Below are 20034 nucleotides of genomic sequence, written 5' to 3'. Positions count from 1 at the left end.
GCATATAAAAGAAGAAAATCTTTTAGGATGATAAAAACAACATTGACTGGATTGATAGCAGATTGTCAAACGGAATGAATAGCAAGGGGGCAAGGTAGAAGCAGTGATTATTAAAACCAAAAGTAGGGTAATTTGGGTTAAAATGACTAGGCAGGGGCGTTTAAAACTGGTTGCATGAAAGGTGGAGAAAATGTTCCTGTCTAGTTAAGTATAGGAACCCTATTTTTATTTCGGAGTTCTTCCAAAAATCTCTTTAAAGAAACAGTATAGTAAATGTGGAAAACATACTTTTCATACTTTCTTTTAAAGCTAGGTTTTTAAAAATACCCAAGAAGTTAAATATGCTATAAAACCAGGAACTTACCCACTGGCAACCAAAGGTGCATCCTGTAGTAAGAACAAAAACATAATTTCTTTGAAAGTGTTGATAAGAAGAGAGAAATCGTAACCAAGTGCTCTCAGCTACCTAAGACAGCTCGGGAAAAGCCATACGAACATGCAGTGACTGTGATCGTATTGAGGCTGTGGCTCTGAGAGGGGCCTGGGGCCAGCTGATCTGTCTGTGATGGGCCGCTGGGGTTCAGGAGCTGTTCCGGGGGCTCACCCGTGTTCAGTTTCCACGTTTACGTGGACCGTATCCCACTTTCTGCCAGTAAGGATGTGGCCGTATTTGAGCCAGAAAACTTGAGTTCAGCTAACAGAAAGGGCAGTCGTGGTTTCTGGAAACCCATCCTCTCCCTGCCAAGATCTTGTAGCATCAGTTTAGGAAGACAGAGGCTAATCGAAAGAAATATGAATCTGTTTGTTAAACATGTTGATGAGTTTTTGTGTAGAATTTTTCTCCTATGAAAACCAACATGAAGTCCAGGTGAAAATGTGTCTCCTTTTTTGTTTTAACAAATTGTTTTGCAGGACACTTCATGCTGTATTAGCTGGCCCTGTTCTAGTTGCTTTTTATAATATTCACGCTGTGGTAGCAAAATGAAATTCTTAATGCTGCTGTGAGAGGTTGAAGGGGAGTTACCCAGGGTTGGGGGTGTCAGATCTGAGGAGGGAGTGGCCAGAAATTCCAGGGCGGTGCTGGGAAGGCTGCACCCGGCGAGGGGAGGGATGTACTAGAATTCTGTAGCAGTCCGTGGCCTTGGTGCCCCTGTCATTTTCCAACTGCCTGATAGAGCATAACCCCTGACATAGGCGTGAACTCTGGGGGTGAGAAAAGGTACAGACCTAGAGCAAGAGGGTCGCCCTCAAAGTCAGCAGCTCCTCCTGAGAGGCTGTGGAGCCAGCATGACCAGTGAGTGGGGTTGGGGTCTGGAACCCTGAGCTCAGGGCTGCCTGTTGCCCAACTCCTGGGGATCCTCTTGGCATCTTTGTCTTCTTGAAGGACAGCCCCTGGAGGTAAGCAGTGCCCAGCTCTGGTGGCTGCACAGAGCTGCTCTGGGGTACCACCCCAATATGCCAACGGGCAAGGTTGGTCCCAGGCAGTCATCCTAAGGAGCCTCCAAAAAAGCAACACATTGTGGGAGGCAGCTGTTAGTTACAAAGCTGGTGTGTTTAAATACCAATGAAGTATTTTATATTTCATGAACAGGATATATATTTGTTCTTATTGCTTACTATTGTATATGTGTGTGTGCACGCGCACGTGTGCTTGCGTGTATTCAGTTTTGAATGCTTTGTCAAGTGGAGCCTGATTTTTTTTTCCAGTCATTTTTTTTCATCATGATAAGTATACTCTTAATCCCATTCCCTATTTCCCCCGCCTCCCCACCCACCGCCCCTCTGGTAACCATCTGTTTATTCTCTATAGCTGAGTGTCTGTTTCTTGGTTTGTCGCTCTCTCTTTCTTTTTCCTTCGCTCATTTGTTGCTTAAATTCCACATATGAGTGAAGTCATACGGTATTTGTCTTTCTCTGACTGACTCTACTTAGTGTTATCGTGTCTAGCTCTCTCCATATTGTTGCAAATGAGAAGATTTCATTCTTTATTTAATGGCTGAATAACGTTCCATTGTGCATATACCACATCTTCTCTATCCATTTACCTATTTATGGACACTTGGGCTGCTTCCATAATTTGGCTATTGTAAATAATGCTGCTATAAACGTAGGGAGGGTGCATGGATCCCATTGAATTAATGTTTTTGCATATTTGGGGTTAATACCCAGGAGTGCAGTTGGTGGATCGTAGGGTAGTTTTATATTCAGTTTTTTGAGGAAACGCCATTTTCCACAGTGGCTGCATCACCGCCAGCTTGCATTCCCACCAACAGTGCAAGAGAGTTCCTTATTCTCCACATCCTCACCAACACCTGTTGTTTCTTGTGTTGTTGATTTTAGCCATTCTGACTAGTGTGAGGTGGTACCTCACTGTAATTTCAATTTTTATTTCCCTGATGATAAGTGATGTTGAGCATCTTCTCATGTATCTGTTGGCCATTTGTAAGTCGTCTTTGGAGAAATGTCTGTTCATGTCTTCTGCCTGTCTTTTAATTGCATTATTTGTTTTTTGGGTATTGAGCTGTATCAGTCTTTATATATTTTAGATAGTAATCCTTTATCGGATTTGCAGATATCTTATCCCATTCCGTAGGTTGCCTTTAGTTTTGTTGATTATTTCCTTCACTCTGCAGAAACTTATTTTGATTAGTCGCAGTTTATTTTTTATTTTATTTCCCTTGCCTCAGGAGACATATCTTGAAAAATGTTGCTACAGCCAATGTCAGAGACATTACTGCCTGTGTTCTCTTCAAGGATTTTTATGGTTTCAGGTTTCACATTTAGGTCTTTATTCCACTTTGAGTTTATTTTTGTGTAAGGTGTAGGAAAGCGGTCCAGTTGCATTCTTTTGTATGTTGCTGTCCAATTTTCCCGACACCGTTTGTTGAAGAGACTGTCTTTTCCCCATTGGATATTCATCTCTCCTTTGTTGAAGGTTAATTGCCCAAATAATTGTGGGTTTATTTCTGGGTTTTCTGTTCTATTCCACTTACCTTTATGTCTATTTTTATGCCAGAACCATACTGTTTTAATCATTACTGCATTATAGTGTAACTTGAAATCTGGAATTGTGATGCCTCCAGCTTTATTTTTTCAAGATTACTTTGGCTATTTGAGGTCTTCTGTGATTCCGTACAAGTTCTAGGATTGTTTGTTCAAGTTCTGTGAAAAATAGTCTTGGTGTTATGATAGGGATTGTGTTAAATGTGTAGATTGCTTTGGGTCGTGTAGACATTTTAACAGTATTTGTTCTTCCAATCCATGAGCATGGAGTATCTATTTGTGTTGTCTTGAATTTCTTTCACCAGTGGTTTATAGTTTAGAGTATGGGTCTTTCACCTCCTTGGTTAAGTTTATTCCTAGGTATCTTATTGTTTTCAGTGCAGTTGTAAACAGGATTCTTTTCTTAATTTCACTTTCTGCTGCTTCATTATTAGTGTATGGGAATGGAACAGATTTCTGTACATTGATTTTTGTGACTTTACTGAATTCATTTATAATTCTAATAGTTTTTTGGTGGTCTTTAGGGTTTTCCATATATAGTGTCATGTCGTCTGCAAATAATGAGAGTTTTACTTCTTCCTTACCAATTTGGATGCCTTTTTTTTCTGTTTTGTTGTCTGAATGCTGTGGCTAGGACTTCCAGTACTATGTTGAATAAAAGTGGTGAGAATGGACATGCTTTGTCTTGTTCCTGACCTTAGGGAAAAGCTCTCAGTTTTTCCCCATTGAGTATGATGTTGGCTGTGGGTTTTTCATATAGGACCTTTATTGTGTTGAGATATGTTCCCTTCAGGCCTGCTTTGCAGAGTTTTTATCATGAATGGATGTTGTACTTTGTTGAACGTTTTTTCTGCACCTATTGAAATGATCATATGGTTTTTATCCTTTTTCTTATTGATCTGATGTGTCATGTTGATTGTTTTGCGAATATTGAACCACCATTGTATGTCAAGAATAAATCCCACTTGGGGCACCTGGGTGGCACAGCGGTTAAGCGTCTGCCTCCGGCTCAGGGCGTGATCCCGGCGTTCTGGGATCGAGCCCCACATCAGGCTCCTCGGCTGGGAGCCTGCTTCTTCCTCTCCCACTCCCCCTGCTTGTGTTCCCTCTCTTGCTGGCTGTCTCTCTGTGTCAAATAAATAAATAAATAAAATCTTAAAAAAAAAAAAGAATAAATCCCACTTGATCAAGGCGAATGATTTTTTTAAATGTATTGTTGGATTGGTTGGCTACTTATTATGTGGTTTTGAAATTATCTGATTGAGGGTAGAAACATCTGTCTGTCCCCAGGACGTGGCCAGAACCTGGTACACTGTAGATGCTTGGTAAATGGTTGTGAGCTCAAAGCACATGGTTAGTAGAAAATATCTTTGAGTTCTGTTTGGACTTTGTTGCGTTTAATGGATGGATTTGGTTTTGCATTGACCATGATAGGATCAGACAGTACTGCTGTTTGGTAGGAGGGTGTCAGTCAACTTTCTTGTCCAGAGGTCTTGGCCTGTTTTTTGAGAGAATTTTCTTTTTAGTGAATTGATATTCTTTCCAGGGGTTAATGCTTTTATGAATAAATGCTTTAGATATTTCTTAATCAAAGTTGATCGTACTCTGGGATCTTGACTAGATTATTTTATATTTAATACATGACAATAACGTCTGTATCATAGACAAAACTGATACTGGTATGAAGGATTCTGCATTGCATTCAAATGGATAAGTTGAGATTTAAGCTGAAGAAAAGTTTTTAGGTGGTTGGTTTTTTTTTTAAGAAAAAACTTTATAAATAAAAAGTTATTTAAAAAAATAAGTTTAAGAAAACTATTCACAACAAACAACCATATTTGAGAGACTTTGAGAGAACACCTACACTTCTGAGCGTGAGTGGGCTATGCCTGTTTGATGTGCACCATTGATGGAGTCCTGAATCATTTGGACCTGTCAGTGCAGGAATTTTTTGCCTTTGTGTATTTATTTGCACTAAGGAAGGAACTTTTTAAATTTTTTCTAAGAACTTTTCCCCAATAGTAACATCTTCCATAAGTTCAATGCATTATTGCCTCATTTATTATTGTAGGGGAGTGGAAGTAGGGATGGGGGTGGCAGACATTGGAGAGAGGGCTGCTGTGGTCCGAGCGCATAGAGACCCTACAACGAGGGCAGTCCCCTCTGAAGGCAAAGTGGGAATCAGTTACTCTTGGGGTTTTGTGCTCTGAATACCTGGCTGCAACTTAGTATTTTTCTTTTTAAGTTTTCTATCCAGATGACCGGCCAAGGTATTTAATGCCTAGCCTTAAATCTGAAGGGAAATAATAAAATTAAGCCCTAGTCACAGTATACATGGTGAGTAGTTTAGTAGTGTTGTCTGCGATCTCTTCTTACAGGGTTTTTTCTACTTTGAGTCCTGTGGTCTAGAACAGTGGCGTTCAGTACGAAAATAGTGCAGGGACATCTGGGTGGTTCAGTCAGTTAAGCATCTGGCTCTTGATTTCAGCCCACGTCATGAACTCAGGGCTGTGGGATCAAGCCCCGCATTGGGCTCCATGCACGGCAGGAGTCCGCTTGGGATTCTCTCTTTCCCTCTGCCCATCTCCCTGTTCTCTGGCTTGCTCTCTCTCAAATAAATAAAATAATTTTTTTTAAAGATTTTATTACCAGAGAGAGAGAGCACAAACGGGGAGAAGGGGAGGGAGAAGAAGACTCCTTGCTGAGCAGGGAGCCCTACACAGGGCTCAATCCCAGGACCCTGAGATCATGACCTGGGCCAAAGGCAGATGCTTAACCAACTGAGCCACCCAGGTGCCCCTAAATAAAATAAATCTAAAAAATAAAAAAACGAATATAGCGCAAGCCACATGTATAACTTTAAGTTTCGTAGTAGCTATGTTCAAATGGAAAGAAACTGGTAAAATTAACATTTTAGCCCCATATATCTAAAATTATTTATTTCAACATGTAAAAGCTTAAATTATTAATGAGCTATTATAAATTTATTATTTCAACACATAGACAGTGTCAGTTATTAATGACCTATTCTTTTCAAGCTAAATCTTAATAATCCAGTCTGTTTTGCAGTCATTTCAACAAGCCACATCTCAAGTGTTCAGTAGCCAGATGCGCCCAGAAGCTGCTTTTTTTTCTTCATATTTTATTCATTTGAGAGAGGGAAAGTGAGCAAGCAAGAGAGAGAGCACTTGCAGAGGGAGAGGGAGAAGCAGGCTCCCCGCTGAGCTGGGAGCCTGATGCAGGGCTCAGTCCTAGGACCCCCTCGAGCCCCGGGATCACGACCTGAGCCGAAGGCAGAGGCCTAACCAGCTGAGCCACCCAGGTGCCCCAGTAGCTGCTCTTACTGGAAATGCAGCTCCGGAGGAAATTGCCCAGCATGTAGTCCAACGTGTAGTGTCTCTGCCTATCATCGACAACCCCTCCCCACCAGTGCTTTGTACTTATGTCTGACAAGGAAAATAACATCCACAACTTGTTTTGTTTTCCTCTTTCTCTCTCCTTACCTCAGTTATTTCTGTAAAAGAAAAAAACGGGTGACTTTTCATGTGTTTGATTTGGAGATTCCATCCGCCCAGTTGGCTGTATGATACTTTGAGGGTTAGAGTTGCCATAGGACGAACAAAACAAACCTGCTTAAGGGGCTAGGGCTCCCTCCCTGATAGTTTTAGTTGTGGACAAGACCTTACGAAAATTGGCCTGGGAAAGGAGAGAGGCGGAAGAGGAAGAGGTGAGACAGCAGTGGAGGGGTCTCAGGAAGGGAGCAGCATGTCTTTGCCGAGGAAAGCCACATTTTTCTTTTTTCTTTTCTTTTTTTTTAAAAAAGATTTTATTTATTCAACAGAGATAGAGACAGCCAGCGAGAGAGGGAACACAAGCAGGGGGAGTGGGAGAGGGAGCAGGCTCATAGTGGAAGAGCCTGACGTGGGGCTCGATCCCATAATGCCGGGGCCACGCCCCGAGCCGAAGGCAGATGCCCAACCGCTGTGCCACCCAGGCGCCCCCCAAATTTTTCTAACAGATGGTTTCACTGGGAAAAGAAGAGAGAGCCTCTGGGATATGGCGTAGAGGCTTGATTTATAATACAGTTGGATTTCATCACAGGATTTTTTTTTTTTTCAGTCGTCTTGAATAGAAGAAAATCAGACACAGACTCGGTCTGTTTAGAGCCCTCCTAGAAAATGGATCTCAGACAGGGTCTGCTGCTTGCTAGCGTCTTGGCACTGTTTCTACGTGCTGCTTATTCTTGCCTCGTTTCAGATTAGGCTTGCCTGGAAGTTTCTTTCTCTTCCTCCTCTGTGCTTACCCTGAAGTCATAGAATTAAAATCCACATAGGTTTCCGAGACCGAGCAGGAATAAAGGTACCCCTCGACAGCATGCCAGTGCTTCCCGGAAGTCTGGGTGAAAGCATGTGCCATTTCTGTGTAGTCTGGAAAGCGAAGAGACGTCTGCTACCTGAAGTGGAGAGAGCGTTGTGGTCATTAATGCTCCCTGAAGAATCCCACATGGAGTGCAAGCAGAGAATCGAGTCAGATCAAATCAGACCAGCGACTTTGTTTCACATGGCATATAGAATACAGGGGTGACACAGTAGTGGCCTTTGCTGGCTCAGGATAAAGTGCGAGTGCTAGACTAGTTTAGTTCAGTCCCTTCTGGAACCTCCCAGTCAAGGAGAGGGCTTCTGGGTATAATGTAAACAAAAAAAGAGGAGCTCTTATGATCAGAGCCACAGGAAGACAGAAGACCAGTTGCAGGCTTTTAACACCGTGCTTTTCTGATGTTTCAGGAGTGGGTTAGAACAAGATGACATGAGAATTTTATACAAATACCTCACCACGTCTCTGTTTCCAAGGCATATCGAACCTGAGGTATGGCCGGGCACTGGTCTCCCTCCCTCCCGCCTCCCGCCTCTGTCCCTCTCTATGCGTATGTATGTTGTATGTATACATGCGCACACACACCCGGGCTGGGGGGCAGGGGGGCTGGGGGCGGGGGAGGAGGGCGGAGTAACTCGGTAATCGGTGGGGCAGCTCCGATCTATATAATACTTCACTATATTTTACATCGTTCTATTTTACATGGATATTTATGTGGCTGTGTATCCCTTAGCACAGGAAATCATGTATGTCAGCCCTTCTTTGTTTTGTTACGTTCAAATACATAGCAATCTGTTTTTAAGAGGAGCAGTTCATTGAGTAGCAGAGAAACGGGTTTCAGGTAGGGTTCTGGAAACTTGAAAACACCTGGGATCTTTGACAGAAGAAAGGTGAATCCTGTGGTCTTGTCACCTACAAACATGACGTGTCATTCAGTAGGTGTTCTGTTGGCCGTCTGGCTTCTCCAGTGTGATCCTACTTTCCCAGTTTTCTGCAGAGACCTCTAAGTAATACTGCAGCCTTCCCCCTAAAGTGTCCTTTTGCAGCTCTCATTAGGTTGGAGATGAAAAATATTCATAGCCCCCAAATCATTTTGGCTGAGATGCATACACGTGCTCACTCGCTCCCTCCTCTCCCTCCATTTAAGGCTGTGACTTCAAACAACAGGAAAAATCTCTTTGATAAGAAATTAAAAGTAAGGTTTTGAGAAGGACCAGGTCCTGCACTTAGGTCCTCTCTAGGCAGTTTGAGTACCGTGGCTTATGTTTCTCAAGTACGTACCGTGTCCCAGACACTGTCCTGAGTGCCCAGCAAACCTGCATTATCTCCTGGCATCCTGAAACCATCCTGAGTGGGACACCTTATCCCCCCCCTTACAGATGGGATACTCAGGCTAGGGGGCGTAAATGACATACCCGGGGTCACCTAGCCGGGAAGTGGCAGGGCCAGGACTTGATCTCAGGATCTGCCTGATGCTGGAGCACCTGCTTACGTCCACACCCCAGGAGGCTTTTCCATGTGTGATGGTGCAGCTGCCCCAACAGAAAACCCGAAGAGCCGGGCTCATAACATAGGGGGAGCCGCAGTATTCAACACGGCAACGTGGTGTGGATGCATGAGGCCTTTTTTCTCAGTACAGACTGCCTACGTGAGAGTCAGATATCCATTTTTGGATTTAGAATGTTTTTCAGTCTTTGTGTGTGTGTGTGTGTGTGTGTGTGTGTGAAATTTTATGTAGACTAAAATGTCAGAATTTTGTAGAAGAATGAAGTTTCAGCTAGCATGACTATTGGATATGGATTTTTTTTTCCTTTTCCTGTGTGTATTGAAATAGTACATCTTCGGCAAAGAGTGTTAGGAGTGTGCTACAAATAACCCATGAGGAGGCGTGATGTCCTGGCTGAAGGCTTTGATGTCACACAGGCATGGGGTTGACGCCTGGCCCTGCGCTTAGGAGCCGCGTGCACTGGGGAACTTCTACTAGCTTGAGTTTCCACAACCAGAAAATAGGAAGAGTGTGCTGCCTCTAGGGGTCCTATGAGGTGGTCGTTGCCTAGCATACATTAACCGCATGGGAAATTTCGGTTATTGCTAAAAAAGGAACTAAATCAGCGTATGGAGTTCAGGGTATGATGAAGTGATGATTGTTCTGGTTCGTATCAATGCATTCTTTACGCACCTCTTGTAATCCCCCCTCCCTCTTATTGGTGGGAGGAATATGAGTAAATGATACAGAAAAAATGGCATGGAGCCCACTAGTAGGTATGAATGCGGTTTTCAAAGCTTCAAAAGGAGAAAATCTAATAAGTCATTTCTCATTGTTGAATTTGTTTACAGTTGGCGGGAAGGGATTCTCCAGTAAGGGCGGAGATGCCAGGAAATCTTCAACATTACGGAAGGTAGAACTTCTGTTCTTTGATATGCGGTATTGGATTTTATTATTTTTTGGTAAAGGTAAAATCATCAACACTGAATTACCTTTGTGCTATTTGTTGGCAGTCATCAGCAAAGGAAATGCTGTTGTTTCCAGTGAATTAAAACTTTATCATACTCTGATTTGGCGTTTTCCAAGTAGTGTCTAGCTTCCCAAAAGGAAAATGAATATATATTAAGTGGGAACATATTCTGTCTTATATATTTCTGTTTATCATTTACCTAATTGAGTCATTTCTGTGCTTACTTTTCAGATTTCTAACTGGACCCTTGAACCTTAATGATCCAGAGGCAAAATGCAGATTCCCCAAAATTTTTGTAAATACAGATAACACTTACGAAGCACTGCATTTAATTGTTTATAAGGTAATCACTGTTTTTCCCTCCAGCATTACAGATTAACACGAAAGTAAATCTTGCATGTGTACACGAGTGTGTGTGCCTACACACCTCTTACATATGTCACAGAACAGATGTTGTAAGTTCTAATTACTGTAAAACCCAAAATGGGTGCCCCGCTGGAACAGTGGGTTTATTTCCAGCTTCTTTTCAAAAGTGCTTTTCTTGTTAGTGAAAGAATCACTGTCTGACACTGTCTGAGGCTGTGACTCAGAGGCATTTGAAGTCCTGTGTGCTCACACATCAGAGGCCAGCAAAGGTGGTGTTGCCTCGTCGTTAGATGCCTTCCGATGTGGGCTGGCCACACTTCAGTGAATCTGCTTTCACGGATTGGAAAGCACGGACTTGCTGGTTCTATAACGGCAGTCCAGTTACAACTCAGATACGTTAGGCTGGTTTTTCTAAAGGTGGTTTTTGATTCAAGAAAGAAAGCCAAGCATGTGTGTTTATCTTCTTCGCCACCTGAGAGTATAATTATGTTTTGATTTGTAAAGGCCAAGGAATGGTGGCGTGAGAGCACAGGGCGGAGGTGAACATCAGAGCGCGAGGGATCCGTCTCTCTTTGGAGGGCAGGAAGGGGGTATAAGTGGGGTGCCAATGGATGAAGTCTGGCCAAGGACGTGAGTGGAGGGGGTACACTAAGGCAAGAACCTGCTTGCCCCACAGAAGCCCAGAGAAGCTCCCGGTTTGGAGACAGCACCTAAGGAGTCGGGAGTGAGAAGTGAGCTTGGAAGGAAGGGGAGTGAGTGAGGTGTTGTGTATAAACCGGCCAGCCACCCCTTCTCCCATTGTTACGTACACACAGGCAGCCGAGCACCTATCCCCGGGTGGAAGTCAAAGGTCCTTTTTTTTTTTTTTTCCTGGGATCATGGCCTGAGCCTCCCAGGCGCCCCTCAAGGGTCCTTTTAAAGAAAAACAATCTGTGGAGCCCTAGAGCGGCTAGTGTGGGTGGGTGTGAGCACCTGAGAACAAGTGGTGATTGTGGGCGCCCGTGTGACTGCTGCCCTCGTCCCGCACCGGAGTAGAGCCTCCCTCCCTGGTCAGCCGCGCACTCCCTCATCCTTTAGTGTGCTTGGAAAAACAAAACTGTAGATCTTGAAAGAAACAAAAATCACTCTGGGAACAGAGAGAACTTTTAAAAATTGGCATCTGCAGAGATTAGAGAAATGTATCTATAAAACCGAAACAGGAGGACATGAAAGAGTCAGGGTTAGAGTAAACTTAGGTTAATTGAAAACATAATTCTTAAAGTTATTGGGGCAGGATATACATAGCATAAAATTTGCCGTTTTAACAATTTTAAGTGTACAGTGACATTAAGTACATTCAGTGTTGTACAAACATCACCACTGTTTCCAAAACTCGTCTTCACCCCAAATTCTGTACCCATTAAACAATAACCCTTCAGTTCATGTCCACTGAAAGTATAATTTTTGACATGAGAACTTCATTAGATGGGTTAACGATAAGTTGCCCTGCCTTGAATAGAAGATAAAATGACAAGAGATGAAAATATGGAGAAAAACATTGAACACTACATCAAAAGCTAATGATGTACTATATGTTGGTTCATTGAATTTAAATTAAAAAAAATTTTTTTTAAATTTTTAAATAAAAATAAAATGAAATACGGAGAAGAGATGGAAGAGAGGGATTTCCACATCTGATTCGTAGAAAATTGGTGGAGAGGAGATTAGTCAAGTGTATTATGAGGACATGTTTAGCTGAAGAGGAACACATTTCCCAGATTGAAAAGGCCCACTGAGTGTCTCACACAGCAAATCAAAAGATCCACTCCAGCCCACAGTGGGCAGTTTCAGAAATATAAAGAGAAGGGGCTCCTGGGTGGCACAGCGGTTAAGCGTCTGCCTTCGGCTCAGGGCGTGATCCCGGCGTTATGGGATCGAGCCCCACATCAGGCTCTTTTGCTATGAGCCTGCTTCTTCCTCTCCCACTCCCCCTGCTTGTGTTCCCTCTCTCGCTGGCTGTCTCTATCTCTGTCGAATGAATAAATAAAATCTTTAAAAAAAAAAAAAAAAAAAAAGAAATATAAAGAGAAGATTCCAGAAGCTTCCAGAAGGAAAATCAGGTCACCTGTAAATAAAACCAGCATCAGCAGCATTTCCTTATGGGCAGCAGATATTAGGTGATAAGGGAAGGAAGACTTTCAAAGTTCCGAGCGAGTGATTTTCAGTGTAGAATTCTTTGCCAAGCCAAACAATTCCATCACAGGTAAGATCAAAGAAAGGCGTGTTAATGGTGAAAAGTTTCAGAAAGGTTACCCCCTGCATCCGTTCTTCTGGTTTGCCTGGGGTTGTATGTCAGAATCAGTGAGGAAACCAAGAACGAGAATCCCTTGGAATCCCCAACGTGGCCCTGATGCATGAGAAGAGTAAGAGGGGGCTTGAGGTGATAGGGCTGTGAGTCTGTGATGAGGTTAGCATCTCAGGGACTTGCGCAGTGGAACAGAGGAAGGGGGCTGTGTTCTGCGCTCGGGCTTCTGAGCAAAAAGATGCTAGCTTCATAAAACAGTACGCCTGCGAGATTTGACGAGATGTTGGCTGTGCTAAGGAATGGCGCAGGAGGAGAGGATTCCAGGGGGATTCAGACACGCGTCTGAAAATGAACCATAACTGGGGTAAGGAAAAGCCCACTTCTCTAGCAAGTTAAAATCGTTCTCCTCTGAATGACACGGGGTAATGACTTGGAACCCTAGTGGAAGAAATATCCTGGTACACTGTTGTTTATTGGGTTTCCATTTTTAGAGTCAATCAATAGATAGAATTTTAAATGGGATGATGGCATCACAGTTATTTTAAAATGTTATCTTTTTTTTCAAAACAGCTTTATTGAGATGTAATTCACATACCGTATAATTAGCCCATTTAATGTATTCAGTTCCGTGGATTCTCGCTGCAAAGTGCAGGAGTCCCCAAGACCACCCTTGCTCCTGACACACACTGCTAGCTCAGGGGCCCCCAGGCCACCGTCAGGCCCAGGAGTTCACCAGAGTCGCTAGCAGGACTCAGAGAAGCCGGCAGCCTCCCAGTTGCAGTTGATTACAGCAGGGGAGTGCAGGTGAAAGATGGCCCAGGGAAGAGGTGCACGGGGCAGGATCCGGGGCAGGACCCGGGAGTCACCAGGCCCGAGTTTCCAGTTGTCCCCTCCCGGTGGAACTGCGCAGACAGCATGGGGCTTGTTTCTCCCAGCAGGGACGTGTGACGAGTCTTACCATCCAGGGAAGCTCTCTAGAGGCTTGACATCCAGAGTTTTTACTGGGCGTTGGCCGTGCAGACGCAGCTGACCGCTGGCGTCCCTGGCCTTAGTCTCCAGCTCTCTAGAGCTCTGCTGATGCCGCGTGGGCTCAGGGCCGGAAGGGATGTGTGCCTGTGGTTTTTCTCTCCTTTTGAAGTCGTGGTCTGGTTTTGGTATCAGGCTACTACCGGCCTCAGGCCGAGTTGGGAAGTGTTTCCTCATCTGTTTTTTTGGAAGAGTCTGTGAAGGATTGCTGTTAATTCTTTGAATAATTGGTCACAGCGAAGCCATCTACATCTGGGCTTTTCTTTGTTGGAAACTTTCACATTATGAAAAAAGTCTCCGGCCTTGTTCTAGGTCATTGCCTGTTTCTTCTCTAGTCGGTTTCAGTTGTTTGTGTCTTCCTGGGAATTTGTTCTGCTTGTTACTCTGTTTGTTCGTATATAACTTTCCATAGTATTAATAGCCTTAAAATCTTTCTTCCCCCATAAATCAGTGGTGGTGTCTCCTCTTTAATCCCTCATTTTAGTGATTCGTGTCTCCTTTTTTAACTCGTCTAGACGGTCTAGCTAAAGGTTTTTCAGTTTTGCTCATCTTTCCGGAGAAGCAACTTCTGGTGTTGTTTTTTTGTGGGGTTTTTTTGTATTGTTTTTCTGTTCTCTGTTTCACTTATTTCTGCTCTGATCTTCATTATATTCTTCCTTCTCTTGCTTTAGATTTAGTTTGCTCTTTTTTCCAAGGTCTGATGGAAATTTAAGTTCTTGATTTGAGATCTTGTTTTTTAATGTATGTGCTGACGGCTCTGAAGTAAAGACTGATGGTGTTAATACTCAGAGTTGGTGGATGTTCTTAAAGAAACATTCCTTCATTTGCTGTCTGCCCTTCGGGCAGTTTCCCTCTGGAAATTTATTTTTTATAATTCTTTTCAATTACGGTGTTTGAGGAGTCTGTGGAGTTCGTCATGCCGCCATTTTGAACCGAGTTCTGGTGCCGTGTAGATACCTGCTGATCTGGGTCTGGAGTAACTGACGCGGCCTTTGAGATGAGCATGTAGGTGGGGGAGGTGGGGGGGGTAGGGCTGTGTGTCAGCGGGTAGTCCCTGGGGAAGTGATGGTCTGCAGGGTTCATTATGCCATTCTGTGTGCTTTTCTGTGTATTGGAAATTCTTCAAGTTTTTAAACAAGGACTTGAAAGACACATTTTAAAAAATCAGCCTGTTAGGAGTCACTCATGCAGATGCCTGCAGGAACCCTGCAGACTCACGCGGATGGAGCTTCAGTGCAGTGTGGAGTCGCAAGGCGGCCAGAGGCCACTCACGTCCACTAGGTGGCAGAGCTGGTGGTCTCAGATGTCCTGGTATCTCAGGAGAGGCTGGAAGTTGGAATCTTCGTAGGAAACTCATTGGCATCTAAGTCAAAATTACACCAAAAGAAACACATACCGGATGGCGCTCGCCTGTGAGCCCCGGTGTTGCAGCCTGTTTAAAAGCAGGTGATAATTAGGATCCACTTACAGAAGAGTGCAGGTGTGCTTGAGTGTGACCGTGTGACAACAGCTACAGCTGCTGGAGGTCGAGAGGGGGATGTGGGGAGAGGTGCAGAGACAGAGGGCTAGTGTGCTCGTGGAACAAGCAGCAGTCCGGGAGCTTGTGCCTGCGACTGTGGCGTGAGCAATGGGCCCTTTGGAGCTGTAAGGGGACCGGTGGGGAAGCTGGAGTGGCTCTAAGCAGCGGGGAGGAAGAGAGGGGCCGAGGAGGGGTCGTTCTGTCGTGACGTGAGTAGGGATTCCGTGTGACATCTGAAGGCCACAGCAGTAGAGCCATGGTATCTACAACTGCTAAAGTGACTGCCTGTAGGAACAGGCCTCAGGAGGAGCTCGGTGGCTTTTTCTCCTATGGTCGTATGTTCTGCGTGCCTGTTTCACGTCTGTGCTGTGTATGCAGTAAACAGTGATACATCTAAACATGTCTGGTTATTTGATTGATGGTCTTGGTTGCTGTAGCCAGTGTCACAATTGCAACAGTCACTATCATGAAAAGGGAGACAAGGGGACATTAATCTGCTGGGGGCTTTTTAACTGTGTTCATGGAAATTTTCAAACATACACAAAAATAGAGACTAGAATAATTAATCCCCAGGTGCCCATCATACAGCTTAATTTAGTTAACATGCTAATCTTTCATCTGTTTTCCGGGCGTGTGTTTTTTGCTGGAGCATGTTAGATCATGTCGTTTCACTCATAAGTGCTTCAATTTGCATCTCTAATAAGGGCATCTGTTTCCACCTAACTGCTGTGTTATTAGCACACCTGGCAAAATAAACACTATTTCTTTAATGTTCTCTGCTCTCCAGTCCATATCCACATGTCTCCAGTTGACTAAAAAATATCTTGACCAAGTGATTCAAGTCAAAATTCAAACAGGGCCACTGCATTGGGTCGTCAGATTTCTTTTTTTGTGCCATTTTGTAATCTTTGGTTTGTTTTCTCTTCCCAGGCCATGAGTGCAGCTGTGTGCTTTATGATTGATGGTAGGTACACACCTGTATCTGACTTCAGCCCGCATAGATAAGCCTTTTCTTTTTACGTTTTGCTGTGTTCTATCCCTAAACAGTAAACTTGTCATAGAGGCTCTATTAAGCATGGCTCCCCTCTGTGATCTCTGCCAGCGAACTAGCTCTTTCTCATTAAGTCCTGGCCTACCTGCTTCCTAGCAGTAGGCCCTGGGCACCTTTCTGTGCCTCCCTGCCTGTAAAATGATAACAAGAGTACCTGTTTCAAAGGGGGCTTGAGGCGCTAAATGGGGTCGTGTTTGTAAGGCACCAGAGGGCATCTGGCCCCCGAGTGCTGTGTGGCGTGCATTAAATATTTGACCTTCTTCGGTCTACTGGGGGTAGCCAGCCAATTTACCACCCCACGGGGTGTGCTTAAATTGATATTCACAGTTGAGATAGGTTTTTGACTCTTTTACACCTTAAGTATAGCTAACTTTGACTCTTCTGTTTCTCTTCTCTTTGGGATGGGAGGGAGAGCCATTTAATTGCTTTATTTTCCTGATCAGTAGAGTTTTCTTTGGAATACTGTAATTAAGACCATTAGATGAATACTGAGCTTTTCAACACAAAGAGTTCTAAAACTTACTGGTATTTTTTAAATTACTCGTTAGCCTCTGTACAGCCCACGTTGGATTTTTGCCGAAGACTGGACAGCATTGTTGGGCCCCAGCTCACAGTGCTGGCATCTGACATTTGTGAGCAGTTTAACATCAACAAAAGAATGTCTGGGTTTGTACTTTGCTTCGTGTTTACTTTCTAGCATTTAACTGGTTTGGGAAGAAGAAGGGTAGTTTTTACTTAAGAAAATGGATGGTAATATCATTTGTGTTTTCTAAAGAGTCCAGAGAACAAACATGCAGTTCAGTCCGGTCCGAAAAGCTCCCTGGGAACCTATTCCTGAGCTTTTCTGCTCCGCGATGATGGCAGGGGCTGGGTCTTCTGTGAATACCTTCCCTCAGCAATCCCCTGCCTGTGGCGTAAATGAACGGGGTCGGGTGTGCTAGCTGTGCGCGTGGGCCGGAGCTCGCGAGTACCACCTCACATCCCACTTGACCAGCCCAGACTGTAAAATTCACACTGGCAGTGGTAATCAGCAGGGTTTTGCCTTGTGTAGACAGAAAAAGTACTTTGCCTCTTGTGCATACGTGTTTGGGGTAAAGTTAGCTGTGCTGTAGGCCGTGAGGGCGTTGGGCCAGAGTCTGGTGTTTTGAAGGACTCTAGCTCGAGTAGTGTAACGGGAGACTCAGGTTAAACTCATTTTGGTTCCAAGAACACTGGGAAGTCATTGAACCTCTTTCTACTGTCTTCTCAATGTGAAGTCATATGCTGTAAAGATTAAGCGAGCACGTGGGAAGTACTTTGAGAAACAGAAGCCCTCTTTATATGGACTTCCTGCGTGTTTGAGAAGTTACTACCGTGTATGACTTTATGTGTAACCGGTGTTCATAGTGATTCCATGCTGTGCGTATATGGTCTTCCAGAAGGAGGTCACACACAGGGTCCAGGTGATAGTACGCGTAGGTTTTGTATCTGCACGTGGATTGTTAATTGTCAACAGCTCGCTTCGCATTAGAAAAGATAAGGCCAAGAAATGAATATGCCTGACCACTTTCCATCTTGAGGTTTAATTTTTTTTAATTCAGTTTAACTAACATACAGTGTAGTATTAGTTTCAGAGGTAGAGTATAGTGATTCATCAGTTGCATGTAATGCCCAGTGCTCATTCCATCAATTGCCCTCCTTACTGCCCATCCCTCAGTTACCCCATCCCCCCACCCCCCTCCCCTCCAGCAGCACTCAGTTTGTTTCCTAGAGTTAAGAGTCTCTCATGGTTTGTCTCTTGAGGTTTAATTTTTTCACCATGAAATTGTCAGGTTTTCTTTTCTGAGCGAAGCATCAGTGAGTCAGATCTGTTTGGTAGCATGCAAAGGGTAGTTCCTGCTTTCCCAACCCCCCCCCCCCCATCCTCCCCACCCCGGGGAGATTGCAGGACATGTTAACCGTTCTGCCCGTGCTTTTCGTGGATGTGATGGATTTTAATTAACTGACCAGCGAATATCTGGGGTGGTCTTGCTTGTCAGGGACCTTCTATTCTGCAAAGGTCAACTGTCCTTGGGATTGTCCAGAAGTCGTATCACATGTTCTCATTTTTAACTTTGGTTTTATTGTTTTTTTGTAACATACAAGTTTGGGACTTATATAGTTCATTTTGTTAGTCATTTCCTTTCGATTTCTACCTTCGGTGTCATACTTGCGGCTTTCTACCCTGATATCAAAAATATGCCATTTTTATCTCTGCTACTTTTATGGTTTTATCTTCCGTGTTTCAATCTTTAAATCACCTGGAATTTTCAAGGGCTAGAGGAAGGGCTGTAAGATTTTTTCCCCAAACCAATAATTTGAAGAAAGGCGGGGGCCGTGGACATTAATAATCGCATTTCATTAGAAAGCAGCTTTCTCTCCGATATTTTATTATGGAAATGTCCAAACATAGGAGGGTGGAAAAAATGACACTGTGAACACACACACAGCCCCCCACTTAGACTCTGCGGTTAACACTTTGCCGTGTGGTCCAGCTCTGTCGATCGCAGGGGGACAGTGTTTGTTAACAGAACCTCTCTGTAGTATCAGGGGCCCCTGAAGGAGGGGCTCCTGGAAAACTTGGTGGTAGAACGCACAACTTAGGGCACAGCCCAAGAGCAGAGACTCCAGAGCCATAGTTATTTTTCTCTTTGTAAGTTGACCTTAGGGTTGCTCTCGATGCATCTGAGATTTTACAAGTAAGGGGCTCTGGCTCGCCAAGCCATGAGTATCAGCCAGCTAGAGGGAAATGCTCTTGAGTACAAAAGATAGTGTGCTTTTCTTCTGGAAGTCCTGAGCCAGATCTAACCAATTTACATGCCAGTCCTAGGAACTCCAAGACTCACATCCCGTCTCCTCCTGGCATTGCTGAGGGGTGACGGGTGCTGTATGAGGCAGCCAGACATCCCCGTCCTGACCCTAGGTTTAGTGTTGAATCCATATTTCTACGCTGCAGTTCTTTTAATGTCCCTTAGAAAATTGATATCACCCTTTTAAAGAATGGCCTGAAGTAGGTTTGTTTGGTCTTTGGTTTCTATTACTTGTGTGACACCTCAATTTTTTTCTACTCAGGAACTTTGTAGTTCAGTTATTTAAAAAAAAATTTTTTTAAAGCAATTTATGTCCTTAATTTTAATTTTAATTTTTTTTTTAAAGATTACATTTATTTTATTGGAGCGAGAGAGCAAGCAGGAGCAGGGGGGAGAGGGAGAATTAGACTCCCCGCTGAGCAGGGAGCCCGATGTGGGGCTCAGTCCCAGGACCCTGAGATCATGACCTGAGCCGAAGGCAGATGCTTAACCGAGCCACCCAGGTCATGTTGTAAATCTGTAGCTTTTAAAAAATATATGGCATGAGCATCATTTTAAACCAATAAATAATGGATCTGCCTATTCTGTTTCATGGCTTCGCAGTACTTAGTTGGATAGGTGTGCTCTGTTTACTCAGTGCTCCGGTTGATGGGTAGTCTGGTTCTGGCCGTTAGCATCAGAACAGCTCGTATAAAACGATCGGGTGCGTACGTGTGGTCATCCTCTTAGGAGACGTCGCTGGCATGGAGTTCCGGGGCAAAGGGAATGCTCAGTGACAGCGGGTCGCCTCCCACAAGGGGCCACCAGCTCATTCTCTGTGCTGTGTCTTGACATCTAGGTGACACCGCGGTTGGCATTTCTGTCTCTTCCACGAACCGCCCGTGCATGTCCAACGGCTCTTCCCTCTGAAGCGCTTTGTATCTTTGCTTTTACATCAGCACTCGTCAGTCAGACACGTATTTTTTTGACTTTGGTTTTACTATTTTTGATAACATGTCTGGGATTTTTATGTAGTCCATTTCATTGAGCATTTCCTTTAGATTTCTGTTTTCACTGTCATACTTGCAGCTTTCCATCCCAATATCATTTTAAAAATGCCATTTTTATCTGGTACTTATATGGTTTTA

The 20034-nt window shown here is 44.0% G+C and overlaps 1 protein-coding gene across 2 annotated transcripts in view; it reads left to right on the top strand.

The window, feature by feature from the left end:
• The window catches only part of CCZ1 (CCZ1 vacuolar protein trafficking and biogenesis associated), a 29211-nt gene that overhangs the window by 4300 nt on the left and 4877 nt on the right, over nucleotides 1-20034 (top strand). For both annotated transcript variants that reach the window (XM_087867278.1, XM_045813315.2), the window contains exons 8-12: nucleotides 7788-7869; nucleotides 9715-9776; nucleotides 10065-10176; nucleotides 15959-15992; nucleotides 16628-16745. In XM_087867278.1, the coding sequence (XP_087723404.1) occupies nucleotides 7788-7869; nucleotides 9715-9776; nucleotides 10065-10176; nucleotides 15959-15992; nucleotides 16628-16745 (408 nt within the window). The remainder of the gene's footprint in view (nucleotides 1-7787; nucleotides 7870-9714; nucleotides 9777-10064; nucleotides 10177-15958; nucleotides 15993-16627; nucleotides 16746-20034) is intronic.

The sequence above is a fragment of the Ursus americanus genome, chromosome 2, assembly GCF_024610735.1.
Source record: "Ursus americanus isolate L20-20 chromosome 2, mUrsAme1.1.p, whole genome shotgun sequence".
In the NCBI taxonomy this organism is placed as follows: domain Eukaryota; kingdom Metazoa; phylum Chordata; class Mammalia; order Carnivora; family Ursidae; genus Ursus; species Ursus americanus.
Note: the sequence above shows the minus strand (reverse complement) of the source record. Positions and strands in the feature narration are given on the sequence as shown.